Below are 17,987 nucleotides of genomic sequence, written 5' to 3' on the forward strand. Positions count from 1 at the left end.
CCACGGAGAGGACAGAGCAGCGAATAAATCGGTCGGGAAGGAGATGGGCGAGTGACGCGCGCGTGAGTGCAGGTGGCGTCGTCCCGTCGATTTTTGCAGGCCACTCCGTCCCGGGTCCGCTCCATCCCGGGTCCGCTCCAAACAAACTACCTATCCTCCAATCCTGAAAAACGTATTACAGGAGTCCTAAAAATTACAGCGTCGCTAGCGCCCAGACGTCCGACACTCCGTTGGTCCATGTAACATCAAAAAATAGCATCTGCAACATAGAAAATAAATGTTTGCAGCATAGAAAATCACCGTTTCTAACATAAAAAATATGTTGAAAAAAATTATTAGCCATCTATTGATGATGAGGAAAAAAATCTGCCGCAACATCTGTTCCATGTTGCATGGAACATTTAAATCTTTCATTGAAAATGCAACATCCAGATAAAACACTTGCAACTTGCAACATGTGTGTGAAACATATGCAACATCACAACATTTAGATCTACTTTGCAACATCCACATGAAACACTTGCAACATTCTTCTGAAATATATGAAACATACGCTTGCAACATTCAGCAAACCCTAGTAGGAGGAGCATTGCACAGTGGGATCCGGTGCTAGGAAACGGTGGAGGAGGAGTAGGATGGCGGCGACCGGCGCGGCTCACCCTAGCCGTGGTGGAGTCTTCTTATTCCTAGAGTATGATAGCAGCCACCATGGATTCTTCCCCAACCCCACGCAATTGCAATCATTTCGCGAAATTGCCCCTGTTGCTCGATGAGGATGGTGCCGCCGGTGAGAATGGTGACCTGGCGATGAGGATGCCGACCAGTGGGCAGAGCTCGACTTGCGGAGCATGGAGCGGTGGGGGAGCACCAACCAGCTGGCCAGGGCAGACTGCAGCCGCGCTGCATCCTGTTGAAGGCGGGTGGCAAGATCCGGTGGCGCCATCACTGGTCGGTGTAGGCCAAAAGGAGCAGCAAGAGCGGCGTGGCAATCCGGTGGCAAGGAAGCAGGTCGGTGAGACGGTGGCAAGGGAGCATCCCGGTTGGAGCGTGCGGCTCGTGAGGATGGGAAAGAAAAGAACGGTGGGAATGGATAAGGCAGACCGACCAGATAGGAAGCATCATATATTGTTGTTGACCAGCGTCCGACGCATCCGGATGCACGAGCCATAGCATTACCAAAAAACTATCTTATATTTCAAGAACTCCCAGGAGTGAAGTAACGCGCGCCGGAAGTCCGGGAGGTAGGGGCGGGCTCCGCCGCCACAGGAGCGCCGGAAGTCCGGGAGGTAGGGGCGGGCTCCGCCGCCACAGGAGCGCCGGAGCACAAGGGACCTGAGGAACTTGAGCTGCTCCGATAGGGGGAGCACCAGTGGGCCTAGGGTCGTGATGTTCGTCTTGAGCGCGTTGCTGGTGACGGCCACGAGCTCACGCGCCAACAACACGCCGACACGGCCGGTGCCGTCCTCGCGCTGGTACACGCACCCGTAGCACTCGTCCTCTCGCATCCTGTGGGAGAGGAAGACGAGGTGGAGGAGCAGCGAGTGGAGCGCAGAGTGGAGCGGCAAAGAGGAGGCGCAGCCGAGGAGGGGCAGAAAGCTGAGGTGGTCCGGCGCGTGGAGGCGGCGGAGAGTGGAGAGGAGGTGGAAGGCGTCGACCGGCGAGGAGGACAAGGAGAGGGCCTTGACGGCGGCGCTGAGGAGCGTGAGTGGGGGCGGGGGCTCGGGAAAGAGGGAGGAGGGGAAGCGCGGGCAGCAGGGGAGGAAGACGATGGCCGGTAGTGGGGGAGGAAGATGACGGCCGCGAGGAGAACAGGAGCGGGCACGCGGAAGGAGAAAGAATGGCGCAGTGGGCTCGGGAGAAAAGAAGCGAACCGTTTTTCACATAACCAGTGGTATTGGTGGGTGATTACCCACCAACTCCACGAGGAGGTTCATATTGGGTGGTTTTGGAGCTACAAAAGAGGTGCTCCAAAACTCCACCTCCATTTGCATTACAGCTCCATAAAATTTTGGAATTGGGATGTTTAGTTAGAAAATTGGCTGGAGTTGCTGGAGTTAAGCTCAAGAGGCATGCCAAACACGCCCAAACTACCTATCCTCTAATGTCCAATCCTCAAAAACGTATTATAGGGAGTCCTAATAATTTTTTGAGGCGCGTTGCTAAGGTACTCCGGATTACGAGGTAAGAGTTCCGATGAATCCTTCATTTTTTTAATAATCTCGGGGACGTGATTGGGCTGCCGTTGTTAATCCTGGCCCGAGCCCGACTGAGCGAGGGTGCTCGCCGGCCAGTCAGTCCTCGCGATCTGATTTGTCCCCAAACCCCACAAGCAACTCTCGCCTCCGAGATTTTTGGCCTCCGCTAGTACATGTTCACGTCAAAAAAGATAAACAGCCACACCACACACGTTATGTGTTCTAAAAAAAGACGTACGCGTTATGGAAAATAATAAAAATGCTACATCACGTTTGGCCTCTTATTATGCCACGACGTCACACACTTTTCTTCTCTCTTTGAAAGCATGCCACGTTCATCTTCAAAAGAAAAAAAAAACAGAGAGAAGAGCGTATCACGTTAAATGTGATGCAACTGTGGACCGTGCATGGATGCAAGTCAGATTTTTTTTCCTTTCAAAGCCTATCAAGGTACATGGTAGGTGTGATGCAACAGTGCATGCATGTTAGTTAGATCTTGAAAGATATTTCCCATATTTTTCATATTTTTAAAATTTAAAAATATATGGATAAATATTTATTTTATTACCTCTTAGGAGGTAAATAATTCATCCTAACCACCTAGACCTACATAAATGAAAGGACCACAGTTATTTCGGAGTACCGTAGCAAAGCTTTTTTTTTTTAAGGATCCAGAGCCCGGTATACTTACTGCAGTAGAATACCTTGGACCTGATGAATATTTGGTTTTCCGCTGTTTAAATGACTCGATATGAAAGACGCCTAACAGCTAAATTAATTGCTTTTGCCTAAAACGTGTCATGAGGATGAGGCAAAATAGTTTGCTGAGCGCTCGAAAGAATAGAACAAATACAACCTTAGACCTTGCACCCACACGGAATTTTTATTACAAATCAGCTCACTAACTCATTTTGCCTCTTGAATTTAACAACAATATCATCATAGCTTCACTTACCTCCTAATCCCCATTCTTGCGCACTAGCGGATCCTTATTACCAAGATATCCTCACTCCACGTAGCATGATCCCTTGCTTGCAGTTGCTGTACCTTTTGCCCAGCTGTTGTGCTTCTCTACTTTCGATTCCTCTTGCTCTTTACTTCTTGTACCAAATAATTACAATCTAGGTTGTGACAATATCAAATGTGTGTAGTGATTTGTTGAGAACTTGAGGTGGTAAACGGAGAGATATGGCAAGAGTGTTTGAGAGCGCATCTCTACGAGCATGAAACGTACAAGTGTGGTTTTAATGGGCAATCAGTCAGAAGAGAAAAAAAATCACATAACATATTGGGTTCATATATAGAAAACTTATTCCTTTGCTCCATACTTTGAAAGTGATCTTCCAACCTTAAAAATTTCGCTAAAAATTATGTTGATACAAGAAATTAAGAGCGTTCCATCTTTGATTAGATTGAAAAGAAAAGCTATTGTAAAATTGAAATAAAAATTCTTTCCAAAATACTATTTTTAGTTTCGGTTGAGCTGTTTGACTTTAAGATGGTTCCTAAAATCCCAAAAAAAAAAGTAAATTCATATTTTGGATAGTAGTATTTTACCACTTTAATTCCAATATAAGTTTTCTAAGTTTTATAGTGAACAAGAAAGTTGCTTCACGAAGCATGTATTTCTATTTTGTACAACTACTCAAATTAAAATCCAAATATATAAGAACAAAGCTAAGAAATTTTGTACTAGTAAACAAGATGCTCATGATGCCATGCTTATAACAGTGTTAATTACATTTGAGTCGTTACACCAAGGACCGGTGGGCGACAAAGAAGGCTCGACATTTCGACAAAACTGGACAGGTAGGCTTCAAGCCGTGAGTAGAAACACATCAACTGATCCTTACCGCCTGGCACCTCAGATCCAATCAGAGTCAAAAGACCATTATAAAATATATAGTTGTCAATGGACATGAAAAAAAAATTGCGACAAGCCAGTACGAGTAAATATACACATTCATTCATTCAATGAATTTGGATTTGTCGCCACAGCACAGAACACTCAACAAAAATGTGGTCTTGTTCAATACAATCTAGAACAAAACTGAAAGGCAACGAAGAAACAGAACCATCTATCCTGTTGAGCCACCTATGACTATATGTACATCGTATGTACGGGCACTAAAACAAATGTCAGATTGCCTATGTAAGCTCCCGTCAGTAATTTAATTCCCTCAATGACATAGTAAAATAGGCATACACAGATTATCGAAGCTCAGTGCACTAGCCTAACTTTCTTCTGCCAATGCTAGGAAAACCAGCGGAACAAATAACTCCGATGAAGCCACCTCACCAGCAGGACCAGGTCACCACTTTATTTACCTTGCAGTTCCATCCGTCAGCAACGGCCAACCGCAGTTTATTGCATTTTCATCAACAATTTTTTTTTACTGGTTAAGGAGGAGAAAAATCCAACACTAGTTTATACAAGAAGCCTGCTTCTGATCTGCTGGCCTGCTACACAGGACCAGGAAGCTTCATCTTTTCAGCCATGTATACCTTTATATCCCTATACAAGGATTACAAACATTTACAGGTGAGCTAATGGGTGAAAGTGGGGTTTATCAAGAAAATGCAGATGCGTTTCAAGAAAGAGTCGCTGATTTATTCAGATGAGCTATGGTTTTACCTGCATCTCGGAACCGTACAGTCTGTATCATTGCAACCTTTTGAGTGGTGGAGCAGAATTTTCCACATGAAGACACACTTCTGGCAACCTCCCCAATTGCGGGCACGGATATCACACCGTACGCCATGGAAGAACAGTTTCTTCAACGTTAAACAAACTTGAAGAGTGCAGTTGCGAGGATCGAAGCATCTCGATGCATGCACAAGGCATTCAACATAGTCCTGTTTTGGCAACATGCACGAGATTCATAAGAAAACAGAGTTACTAACATGTACAAATCTGAAAGCCAAGAGCAACTATGGAATCAGACATTAATGTCAGCACAAACAATCAACAGAATTAATGGTTGGAAATAAACACCTCAACACTATAAAATATGCAACGGTGAATTTCACATAAAAATCTTTTATAAGTTTTGGTCTAAGAAATAAGGGTGCAATCCACCCAACATAAGCCACCTATGCCCAAAATCATCTTTGCAAAAAGAACCCCAAAAGAAAATAATGCCAGAAGAGCTTGCGAATATTTAAACTTTGTTGACTAGGGAACACAACATTAGCTATTTAAAAGTTCCGGTTACTAATGCAAGAGGGTACCTGTGCATTCTTCTTGCTAGTGTCAATCTGTCTTAATTCATGAATATGCAAACTTTCACCATTTTGTTTGTAGCATGGATCACAAAAGGTGCAGCCTATGCACCGTAGGCACCGCCACACCAAGCACCGATCCACAGCATGGTGGCAAGCAGAACAACTTGAATTATGTAGATAATAAAGAATCATCATTGTAGAATGCTTTGCCCGCCGGAGGGTATCAAACTGGAATTGATTGTCTTGACAGTGCTTCAAGAAATCTATTCTGCTGTCAAAATACTTGCTTTCCATTATTGGATCTCCATCGTCAGTCTCTGGAAGAGATTCTACCTCTATCTGTGGAGCAGTAAGCTATGGTAGTTAGTGTATAAATTCCACCATGCATCTATTAAATAGAAGCATGTTGCTGCCTTAATTGATTGAAAAAACCAATCCCAGAAATGAAGTTTGCATACATACTCTTTCAAATGCATGCTTCTGTTTTGTTGTGGCTGGATGCCTGTCCTTCTGTGCTGTATTCTGCTCCTCTGCATGACACCTACAAAAACCAACACATCATCAACAACAAATAATGGACACCTTATTGATCGAGAGTTAGCAAGGTACAAAAATTGATAGCTACTGCACAACTTCTACAAGATGCTTACTTGTCACAAAGATGAAAATTTTTACAGCTAGTGCAAACCCAACTTCTGCCAGATACAATAGGTTGGTGACAGTGCTTGCAAAACTGCTGCAGACAAAGCATCATGAAGTCTTCTTTCATGGTGCGCATCCTTTCTCCAAGCTAGCAATAATGAAAATAAGATGTTAGGTACCCAACCAGATGCTGGAAGGACAAGAGAATCACAAGTAAAATAAAATAACCTTGTGCACAAGTAAAATATCCTCAAGGTTTCCTTTTCTGTCATCACGTTTGGCAACACGTAAGAGCCTTCCTACTTGTGTCTCTTGCTTCTGTGAGGTTTTATCATCTTTCTTCTCAAGGAGCCTCTCCGCTTCTCCAGGCCAGAAATCGTTCTCGCAGTATGGCAAGCATGCTGCTGATATATTGGCCTTGCATTCATTGGCAGGCTGAAGGAAAAAGTCATAGAGTGTATTACGCTCCACAACTACACCCTCCTTAACAGCCTTCTTGATCAAGTTCTGATACCTGAAATTATCAATAAGATAGTTGAATGAAGGCCCGTAAAATATATCAAGTTTAATTCATTGATATCATGTTAGGAAGACAAACCAGCTTCGAAGTTTGTCCGACTTGGGCATCTTTTGTACTGTTGGATGACAATATAAAACATAATCATCACGCTTCGTAGATGGGCAAGCCCATATGGAACAACTTACAAATCCTCGTTTCTTGCAGTAATCCAGATAACCAATCTACGATTAATGTTAGAATGATCAGATTCTAGAAACATAAGCTCATTGCAAGCAAAGGACAAATGTATGTTCAGTTTATTTGCAATTCTCATACCAAAATTTCATGATACACAAAGGTACGGAGAGCCTCCCCACTTGCAGATTTTATTTCAGGCCTGAAGTACTTGACAGAATCGATATATGCAAGATAAACATGCCTCTGATTTGGTGATGGACAATCTGAACCGTACTCTTGTACATACATGGCAAACAGGCAAACATCCACACCTTCAATCTTTTGAAACAAGAGAATTGCCTGTACAAAAGACATAAATCAGTCAACATAGCCTGAATTATCTACTATATAAACAGCCAAAAATAGGATTTATTGGTCAAGAAATCAGCCATCCTGTACCTTCGATTTGTATGGAAATTCCCCAGGATACTTTTCTTGTTTAAAAAATTCATGAAAACGTGGTTGGACTTGCAGTACTCTGTCAGCTGAAGATACTACTCTAACTGTAAGACCTTCAACTCGTGGTACCTTAAAGCACAAAGGACAAAAAGTTTAGCGAACCTTATGCAGAGCTGACATCAGTTTGTTATGCAATTCCTAGAGACTAAAGAAAATAAAATTATAGCCAACACATATGGTCTGATTATTCTAAGAAGCATGTGTCGTTCGATGTGAATAAGCATCAATAATCATAATCTTCTCCAAAATTCTAAACTTCCGAAGTTCACAGTGTATTATGACCAGCTACATCACTAAAAGGGGTAAAAAAGCTGATGTTGTGCACTCGTGTGTGCTGACCATCCTTTCATGGTGTCCGATGAAATGCAAGCACAACACAGTATCAATAATACTAATAGTCAAAAGAAAGGTATGAAAAGAAGCACATTTGTTATGTATTATAAAATCAATACAGTTATCATGCATCATCAAAACCAATTGAATGTGCACTGCCAACAAAACACGGAGACAAGGATTAACAACAAGCAATGGGATTACAATAAGAACAAAAACAAAATGCATTTCAAGTGCAGGCACATTTTTAGTGCACAAATACATTTCAAGTGAAGACAAATTTTCAGTGTTCATTTACTTAAGTAAACATTGAAATTATAGTAAAAAGGACGATCATTTGTATCTGATCAACAAGGATAACAAAGACCTAGAACACAAACATATACAGAAAATAGTATAAATAAGATTTAAACAGGGGTTCGATATGACTAGAAGTGAAATCCTCAAGTATAGCAGGTATCAATAAGCCTTACTTTCTTGTGTCATTAGAAGAGTCAGATATTTACCTCTTCAGCGCCCTTTCCTGAGGTGCTTGCCCTCTGTTGCCTGTCCTGCTCCAGCCTCTCAGAAAGCCTTTGCTCGATATGATCACTTAATTTAGTTCTTGGCAACTCCTGTGCTCCAAGAACAGTGGATGACTCCAGTGCATAAATGTCTCCACTATCCTTTTCCTTCAAAAAACAATTTGCACAAGTATATTCAGCCTTTGCCCCTTCACATTTTTTGTTGAACAGAGCACAGATTTGATGTTGCCAAGCTTTGCACTTGTCGCACTGGACCCACTGAAATGACGCAAACAAACAAAAGATGAGTAAATAATATAGACATTAGGATAACTCGAGAGATGAAAAGAAACATACCCATTCAGTTTCAGCATCTGTTTCAGCATAATCAAATCTCTTAACATATTTAGCTCTGGAACTGCTTAGATGGTGGCATTTGCTACAAATTGAAGATTTATCCTTTCCATTTTCAACTTCAGCATAATAGCAACCTGTAGAATTTATTATTTTGAAACAGAGAGCGCAAAATCGTGGAGGTGGTTCAAAAAGAAGCTTCTCCATCCCACATAAACTGCATGTATTCTGATCAGGCAAGCCTTCATTATTTTGGGTTTCTTGAGATGTCAACTTGCCCTGAAAAAAGCAAGGAAAATCATGATCAGGGGTGCGAGCTAGGTAAACAAATAAAATCCTGAATGATAGAAGCAATCCAATCTGAATGAAACAAAGTCTTAGCAATAAATCATGCACAAGGCTCTAGTTTGATCACGTATGATCAGCATACTATGTCGCCAATCAATCAGATAGTTATGTTATCATCACACACAAGATAATACATAACTATCTAATTGATTGGTGACAGTTGATGCTACAGGATTAAAGTCAAGTCTACTCACAGTTATAGAAAACACAGGAGATAGAAATAGTTATTCACTCACCAAACAAGTATGCTGGTTTATTAGACTACTCAGGTGATCTCGAATCTCCTCGGCAGTTAATGCGTAAAGTATAGAAGCTCCTCCTTTCCTCCTCAAACTTAATTTGACCCCACTTGCTGTCTGATCCACACTCTTAGAGTCTTTCATCTCAATGTCATCCTTTACACAGTGCAATTCTTTTTCTGTAACAATCTCCATGTTATGTACACCTTCACTACCCTGTCGTAGCATATCATCGGTGTCAGCATTAATGACACCCAAGGAACTGCAATGTGATTTTGTAGGCAATTCTGTGATTTCTGAGTGTAATGTTTCACCACACGCATGATTCCCCCCATTCACAACAGGCTTTTGCTCCTTTGGACTCTCTACTTGATTGACATCGACAAGACCGGCAACGTCAGCCTTCAGGCGCTTTACTGGACGCTTACCATAAGATTCATCTGAAACAGGTGAGGATGGCTTTGATACTGTGCTATTTGATGTCTGCTCAGATCTCTCAATTCTCTCTCCCTCAGGGTCACAAGGATCACAGTCTGCCATAAGGCAGCACTGGTACTGGGCACTGGGGGAGCTTAAACTTGAGTATGTCTCCCTGCAGAAATCTTCACAGTCCGACATGCGCCAAAATTTTTCTTTCATTTCCACGCATCTGTCAAGTTGACATTGTCCTTGATACATTTCATGTCTTTCAGTTGTGCTATTTGAGTGAACTGACTGCTCTACTGGCTGGCTCCATGCACCATCTAACTTTTTCTCATATTCTCTGTATTGTTGAAATGATTGTCCTTCACTGGTGGAATCAGAACCTGCAGAAAGTTTTTGTCCACTTGCTTTAGAGATAGAGTCCACCGATGATCTTATCATTGCATTGGAACTTGTGGTTGGATCACACACGGCTGATAAAGGACTGGAACTCCCAGACATAGATGATATTGGACTATCAACAGGATGAGCACCACCTGGTGAAAATTCGCTCATATCATTTAGGATGTGATGACCTAATCAAATAATATGGGAAGTACATTGGTCATTTACAAACAAATCAATGTAAGACAAGGGATGCAAACAATTTACCTGGAAAATTGTCCTTTACATGGCCATTTGGGAATCCAGCACTGGCAATCTCACCAAGTCCTGAACTACATTTTGGAAGTGCTGACACACATGGAGCAACTAAGGTGCTCCTAAAGCTTTCAGGCCTTTCAGTTAGATGAAAATTAGCAGCTGCAACATTGTGATTATATGGTAAATATCCTGCAAAAATAGAACCAATAAAGAATTATAGATTTAATGGCGCGTTGTGAGATACAATCAGGACTCGTCATCCCAACTTACTCTGAGAAGTGAACATAGTATGTGTAGGCATGTCTCTTGCACATGCAGGCAAATTAGTAAAAGCAGGATCAACTCTCTCATGATAGACACTAGAGTCTATCATCTGTATCCCAGGCAGCTGCTGTAAATTTTTTGTCGATGGAGCTGCTGAGGATATCCATGAATCTCTGTGGTTTCTATGCGATACAGAATTGAGCAAAGCATTCACCCTGACTTCTAGAGTGCTGAGATCCATGTAATGGACCTGACATAAAAAAAAGGTTAGGTGCCAGCAAGACATTATAAAGTAGTAAGATATTTAGTTATGGAGTTTGAACAAAAACTTCAATGGGCACATACAATTATACAGGCACAACAAATGATATGAAACATGTGGCTAAACAAAAAGGATAAAGGTACAAGGATAGCTAATTTGAATATCAGTTAGCCTTAGTCAAACATGTAGCTGTTCCATACGAGGATGTCGGGCAAGAATCAGACCTAAATTTTTAGTATGCTATATAATATATTGTAGTTGCATGGCAGCATTAAACAGCACTAACCTTTGGTGCTCTTTTGTAGAGGCATTCGTCAATTTTTCTTGAAAATTTCAGAAGGTAATCCGGGCTGGTTTTAGCAAATTGTTCCCTCTTTTTCAGGCAACTTGCACTGGATAGATGAAAAGAAACATCAGGATATACTTACTGTTTGAAAAAAAAAAGATATGCCACCAAAAAGGAAAGAAATGAAAAAAAAAAGAAATGACTATCTCTTTTTGAACCATTCTCTAGTAAACCATTGAATTATGCAGAAAAACATACAGTAAAGAAAGATAAAAATGAACCAAAGCATCTCAGTTTCAATTTCAATGACCCTCTAGTGCTACTAATTGGAATTAACTAAAAAATGTTTTTCTGTACTCGGAATCAAGTAAAAGCTATACCTTGATACGAATACATGCATCTCGCATGACTAATACAATGTAACAGTAATCTACTGAACTAAGATTAACCATGCTGTATCAGCAAAATATAAATAAAATGTAAAATTCAGACTTGTAACAATTCAATATGAAAGCATGATAGACGTACATGGTGCAAGCTACCTAGGTGAACACTGTAAAATACCCAGAAACAACATCAGTTGCCACTATCAGATATTTGCATACAAAATTGCACTGGAAATTGACAGCTCAGAGTGCTTTTTTTGCAGAATTTTCTGCCCACAAGAGAAAATGCACCAGCCGATCATCTGGAACTGCCCAAAGAATGGATGATTCTGAAGTAACAAACTTCAATTACATGGCCAGCATACTTTATTAGTCAAGAAATGAACTCATTGCATTTACGTTCATAGAACCACAGAACAATGCATGTAGACAAATATGAAAATAGATCTATTACCAAGGACGAAGATGAACATTACATGAATTAAATGCATTCAGTTAGCTGCGTGAATTCCTAGAATGTACCAGGATTCACATGATTGCTTGTTCACAAACAAGAACCAATATTAACAGCATCTAGTAATTTACAAGTCAAAACTACTACAGATTCTGGTGGTTTCCAAACTTACATTTTTTGAATGATAATGCCGCGGATCGGAGAGGTAGACTGATCCATGTTATCCGGCTGAAGCATTTCAAAATCACTCGGTGACATCTGTTGCTGAATAGAGAAGCTGCTCGGCGCATAGGAGGCCATAACTTTCCCTTGCAGGGTTTGAGCCATCATGCTGGTAGCATTCACCTGAAATGCAGAAACACATCATGTCATCAAGAGATGGATCAGCAGCTGCAATGCACCCACATGGTGAGGACAGGCAACGGATCACTAACGCAAAGCAAAGTAGCACACAAGAAGTGGCATACACTCATACTAGAAACAGAATTTACAGACACTGGTCCTGAAACAAATTGCCTAAAACAGGTAAACAATTTACACATAAGAGCATAAAGACCATGCCCTGAGAGTCATGCTACACAATCACAAATTCTGTAGTAGAATTATGAAAGGCACCGCCCACTGGCGCCCAAATCGACTCTCTTATGCACTAGGTACTAGTACTACACATTGGACATTGCCACCAAGGCCGACCAGGAAGCCGCAGCAAGCTTTGCTGCGCAATAACTAAAGCAACAACATAAGGATTTCAGCATGCACCGATAACTCCCAAGTCCACAACTATGGGCATCATTTTTATTTTTATTTTTTCTGATCATCAAACGATATTAGAAACAATTAATTTAATTATATAAAAGGCTAAAAACAACACTGCAAGATCAGAGGAACCACGCAGGGTGAGGGCACGAGGCTTCCATGGCGAACCCGTGCCCAACGAGACGAAAAAACAAGAACTCCAAGAACACCCTAACCCTAGGGGAGCCGTACGGCGCCCCGGCTCCTCCAGCGAGAGGTACCAGATCGGATCGGACCACGACTGACGTAGGGAGCGGCGGGAGGGAGGTAGCGGGGGCGTTACCTAGTTCTCCCCTGCGGCGATACGGCCGCGAGGGACGTCGTCTCAGGGGACGGCGGGCAGGGCCCAGGGCGCTCCGGCCTCGCCGGGGGAGCGGCGCTAGGGTTAGGGCTGAGGCGGCGGCGGCGTAGGTGGGGGGGAGGCGGTCAGAGTCAACGCGGGAGCGATGAGGAGAGAGAAAGCGGAGATAAGTCAAGGCCGGGGGGCCCACTCGGCGGGCCGAATTCGAGACGGGCCCGATAAAACCCGACGACACGAGCTCTCTCTCGCTCGGAAGCCTCGGATCCGCCGAGTAGGTAGTTGGTTTGTTGTTGGGCTCGGGAGGGGATCGCGCGTTTCGCGTCTCTCTTTTAGGCGGTTAATATTCGGCCCGGGTGGAGGGAGGAGGGAGAGGAAAAAACGGGAACGAGAGAAGCAACCGACAACGATGCGTGCAGGTGGGCGCGGGCCGCGGGGGCTCCCACTCGGACGAGATGTCATCCTATTTTCCATCTTCCCCAAAAGTATTTTTTACTCAAGATCGTTTTATTTTTTTAATATATAGATTTGTTATGTATTTAGACATAACATATACCTAGGCGTATAATAAATTTCATGCATCTCTAAAAAATAAAATGACCTACAATTTGAAACGGAGTGAGTATTAGTTACTCATTAGTATTTTTTATGGAGTGGTCAATGATTTTGTTAATGCATAGTTTCTAGCATTTTCAAAAGTTTTAACAAAATGCCTACTGTTTTGTGGCTAGTGAATAAAATGTATTAGACACTTTTAGCCACTTTACAAAAATCGTGGGGAAAAGGAAAGTCCTGTAGAGCGTGTGAGTCGGTACTTCACGTGTGTCGCGATTTGCAGCTAAACATGCACAACACCAAAGCAACGTACGCCGCGGGCAACTGGCTAATAAATGTGATCGCTTCGAAGTGTACTAGGTACTACGAAAAAACCCTCCCATCCTAAGTTCCAGCAATGGAGCTGCCACTGTCAGCCTACTTCCTTGCCGTCATGCTCGCCACCACGCTTTGCTCTCCCGTACCCATCCTCCTCCTCCTTCTCCGCTGCTGCCAGAGCTGCTCTCGCAAGTACAACCTCCACCGGCCTCAACCTTGTTCTTATCCTCTTACTTCTTGTCTCCTTGCGCCAGGGCCACCCCCTCCTTTACCTCATCTTCTTTCTCCTCGTGGTCGTTTTCTAGTTCATTCTCTTACCATAGCAAATCCGGGTGAGAACATTGTTGTTTGAAACCTCCACTTCCTCTAAGCTGGAGTAGTTGTCCTTTGATTACATCTCCACCTCCTCCTCGCCTTAAAAATTCATGGTGGAGGAGGAGCTCTCAAGGTGGTGGCTATGGCGCGAGAGTTGAATGCGGCTGCTGTGGTGGAAATGTAGAGGTATTGGGCATGGATTTGGATGTTGAGTCAAACAACAACGTGATTTAGGCCATGCTATTTCTAAGCCGACTGGGGCACGACCTTTTCCTTTTGGCACTGCCACAAGCATAGCTGCACAACATGATGAACTTTGGGCCATGCCAACACAGCATTTGGACTTGAGGACCGTTCTGTGCCTAGGATCTTAGCACACGGTGACTGTCTGGTGGCGCGATATGACAGTAGCTTTCATCAATACTTGACTTATGCATTAGTATATAGTTCCGAGCAAAACTTAAACCATCATATATAAAATTCTTTTAAAAATATTACATGTAAAAGTCATATTAATCATGTTAACAATTAGTGTGGATAAAGAAAAATCCACAATGTAAGAAGCCAATGCACCGAGCCACCAACCAAACTAATTATCTACAACTAAAGCACTACGTGATTATAACTGAAGACACACACTACTATGAAAAACGCTATTAGTACCGGTTGGAAACCTCTTTTAGTACCGGTTTTGCAACCGGTACTAGTAGTTCGGTATTAAAGGGAGCCTTTAGTATCGTTTAAATAACCGGTACTAAAGGTATTAAAAAGATTAAAAAATTGAAATCCCTGCCCGGACCCCCCCTCCACCCTCCCGCCACCGCGCCCGTCCCACTGCCCCTCCGCCCGCCCGCTGCCTGAGCCCTCACCCGGCCCCACCATCCTCCGCCTCCACCCTACCGCCCCTCTGCCCGCTCGCCGCCCCCGCCACCCGCCTACCACCATCCGCGCCCCGCCTCTGACAGCTCTTGCCCACCCGCCCGCTGCCACTCCCGCCACCTCCGCCTGGCCTCTCCACCGGCTCCTACCCGCCCACCCACCATCACCGCCGCTGCGAGCTCGAGAGGCAAAGGAGATCGAGAAAGAGAAGAGACGGATGGGAGGAGATCGAGTGGGAGGATAACAAGACGAGTCTGTGTGAGAGAGGGGGGAGGATAAGAAGATGAGTCTGTGTGTGTGAGAGAATGGGGCACCGGCGGATAGGAGCTTTAGTGCCGGGTGGTAGCTCCACCCGGTACTAAAGGGCCCTCCGCCGGCTCCCACCCGCCCACCCTCGTCGCCGCCACCGCGAGCTCGAGAGGTAGAGGAGATCGAGAGAGAGAGAGAGAGAGAGAGAAGAGACGGACAAGAGGAGATTGAGTGGGAGGATAAGAAGACGAGTCTATGTGTGAGAGAGAATGGGGCGTCGGCGGATGGGAGCTTATAGTACGGGGTGGTAGCTCCACCTGGTACTAAAGGTAACCCTTTAGCACCGGGTGGAGCTAAGCCTTTAGTACCAGGTGGGAGCTCCACCCGGTACTAAAGGGGTCACGGGGGCTCATCGGGGATAATCCGTTAGGCTCGGTACTAATGCTCACAATAGTACCGGGTCAAAATGTAACTAGTACTGAGTCTCGGGACAAAAGGTCATTTCTCCGGTAGTGACACTACTAGAAAAATGAGCTCTCGTCCTGAGGCTTTGTACCGGTTCAATTTGGACCCGGTTCTAAAGGTAACATTAGTACCGGATCCAAATTTGAGATCCCCTGGAGGCTCTCTAGTACCGGTTGGAGCCCCCATCCGGTACTAGAGGGTCTCCACCGCACACACTTAGTTTTTCACGCGATTCCACGCACGCGCCGGCCCATTCCGCACACACTTATCTCCACGCACACCGCTCCACTCCCTCATCCTCATCTCCTGCTATCTTCTCTCTCTCCGTCTAGCTTCCTCTCTCCCTTCCTCTTCCTCCTTGTGCCTCACCTCACCGGCCGGCCCTCCCCTCTGCCTCCCCTTCCTCCCCCCCTCCGCTCGCCCTAACCGGCGGTGAGGAGCGGCAGCGACAGCCATCGGGGCGCAGCGGCGAAGTGACGGCGGGACGGAGCCGCAACGGCGGAGGCGGATGGGAGGAGGAGGAGGTGGAGGGGCCTTGCGGCGAGCGGTGGAGGAGGAGGGGGCCGGTGGCGGGCGGAGGAGGCGGAGGAGGGGAGGAGAAGGAGGAGGAGGCGGAGGGAGCCGGCGGCGGCGGGGCCGGAGCCGGCGGGGGATTTTCTTTCTTTTTTTTAATTTTTTAACACCATCCAACCGGTACTAGAGGACTCCCCTCTAGTACCGATTGGTTAGTACCGGTTGCACAACTGGTACTAGAGGGGGTTCCAACCGGTACTGGAGCTATTTTTCTAGTAGTGTGAGATGACGGCGTACACCATACGCCACCAGGTGGAGCCATTTTTCTAGTAGTGTGAGACGACGGTGTACACACATACGCCAGGTCAGTACCCGGGAGCTGTCAGCAAACAAATCGCCGGGAAAACTTCAACAACCCACGGTGCAATCGGCAGGGGAAACACCGATGTGTCGTCGCCAGACGTTGTCTCTTGCCTTGTCGCTGCAGTCTCTCATCCAGTGATGATCCCAATGCAAGCTTCACCTCGCTTTTATCAGCTGGATGGTGGAGAAATAAACACTCCATTTGTCCGGCGCTACCGACCCAGAGACCTGTTCCATCTTGTCCCGTGTTACCTAGTCAAGGCTAGCTAGCTCGATCTAGTGCCCTCCGCTGTGTATAAATAGACCCTTGCCATCGCCAAGCCGCAGCAGCAGCAGCAGCAGCAAGAGCAGCCGGAGCACCAGACTGGTCGGAAGCTCAGCTAGCTCGCCAGGGAAGAGGCAATTTAATGGCGGCTCCCCGGCAAGCTCTGCTCCTGGCCGTCGTCGTCGCCGCCGCGTGCCTCGCGTCGCTGGCCTCCGCCACGGACTGGATGGTCGGGGACAAAGACGGCTGGAGGGCCAAGTTCAACACGACCGGCTGGGCCGACGGCAAGACGTTCACGGTCGGCGACACCCTCAGTAAGAGCACGGCGCGCTCAGTTATCTCCTCTCAGAAATCGTTGCATAGTAGCTGATTGGCGGCTCTACCTGTCCTCCCTCTCGCAGTGTTCATGTACCCCCAGGGGAAGCACACGGTGGTCCAGCTCAGCAACAAGGACGACTTCGTGGCGTGCAACCTGAACGCCAACCCGATCGCGACGTGGAAATCCGGCAACGACGTCGTCACCCTCGACAAGCCCGGGAAGGTGTGGTTCTTCTGCAGCGTTCCCGGCCACTGCGACAACGGCATGAAGCTCGTCATCAACGTCGAGGACGGCGCCCCGATCCCGGCGCCGCCGGGCCCGTCGTCGTCCGCCCCCGCCACGGGATACACGGTCGCCGCCGCGGTCGCCGTGGCCGCCGGCGCCGTGGTCGCGTCCGTGCTCGCGTTCTAGGGGCCGCCGCCGCGCGCGCTGGGGAAGACGTGTACGTGGACGTACGCGTGGCGGGATCGCCATTACTTTGACTTCATTTTGTGCGTGGTGTGTGGTCGGATCAAATTTTTTTTTCCTTGTTCGGCGAATTGTTACTGTGGTTTGGACTTTGGATTTTACTCCGTACTCGTGTTTGAACTAGGTAGCAAGAGTTTAGCGCTTTGTATGACAGGGCCTGCCTAGTCGTGTGCTTCAGGTGATCTGAGTTTATCGCCGGCATTAATAAGTTCATTCTAATAAAGTTTATCTCTACATAGTATTTCATTGACCGCAGATGTAAAAAGCGGAGAATTTTTTTCAATTAAAGAATGAAAATATTGGTATATGGGTCCTCTATATTTCAGACAGACGACGCCTCAGGCCTCAGGCAGAATGCACTTCGGGCCGGGCTCAGGGCAGCCGAGTTTGTTTTGGGCCTACAATCCCGTCCAATAACTTGACGGGCCTATCTT

At 45.5% G+C, this 17,987-nt stretch overlaps 2 protein-coding genes across 4 annotated transcripts; one reads left to right on the plus strand and one right to left on the minus strand.

Annotated features, from left to right (window-relative positions):
- Positions 1-4,139: 4,139 nt before the first annotated feature.
- LOC117843940 (probable histone acetyltransferase HAC-like 3) lies at positions 4,140-12,988 on the minus strand. 3 transcript variants are annotated; one of them, XM_034724723.2, is made up of 17 exons: positions 12,830-12,988; positions 11,924-12,096; positions 10,912-11,017; positions 10,370-10,613; positions 10,109-10,258; positions 9,032-10,032; positions 8,451-8,726; positions 8,097-8,372; positions 7,198-7,326; positions 6,898-7,098; positions 6,661-6,803; positions 6,291-6,576; positions 6,071-6,210; positions 5,883-5,961; positions 5,427-5,759; positions 4,831-5,051; positions 4,140-4,710 (listed from the first exon to the last, which is right to left on the minus strand). In XM_034724723.2, exons 2-17 carry the CDS (start codon positions 12,079-12,081, stop codon positions 4,659-4,661), a joined length of 3,795 nt encoding a protein of 1,264 aa, XP_034580614.1. In that variant the 5' UTR covers positions 12,082-12,096; positions 12,830-12,988; the 3' UTR covers positions 4,140-4,658. The 3 variants fall into 3 exon arrangements, with proteins under 3 accessions (XP_034580614.1, XP_034580615.1, XP_034580613.1); XM_034724724.2 differs by having other exon boundaries at positions 9,032-9,993; positions 10,109-10,288; XM_034724722.2 differs by having other exon boundaries at positions 10,109-10,288.
- A 3,905-nt stretch (positions 12,989-16,893) lies between these two features.
- On the plus strand, positions 16,894-17,496 carry LOC117843968 (basic blue protein). Its single transcript, XM_034724761.2, has 2 exons — positions 16,894-17,080; positions 17,168-17,496. The coding sequence occupies exons 1-2, from the start codon at positions 16,909-16,911 to the stop codon at positions 17,494-17,496; spliced, it is 501 nt and encodes a 166-aa protein (XP_034580652.1). The 5' UTR covers positions 16,894-16,908.
- The last annotated feature ends 491 nt before the right edge of the window (positions 17,497-17,987 follow it).

Source organism: Setaria viridis, chromosome 2 (genome assembly GCF_005286985.2).
Source record: "Setaria viridis chromosome 2, Setaria_viridis_v4.0, whole genome shotgun sequence".
In the NCBI taxonomy this organism is placed as follows: Eukaryota; Viridiplantae; Streptophyta; class Magnoliopsida; order Poales; family Poaceae; genus Setaria; species Setaria viridis.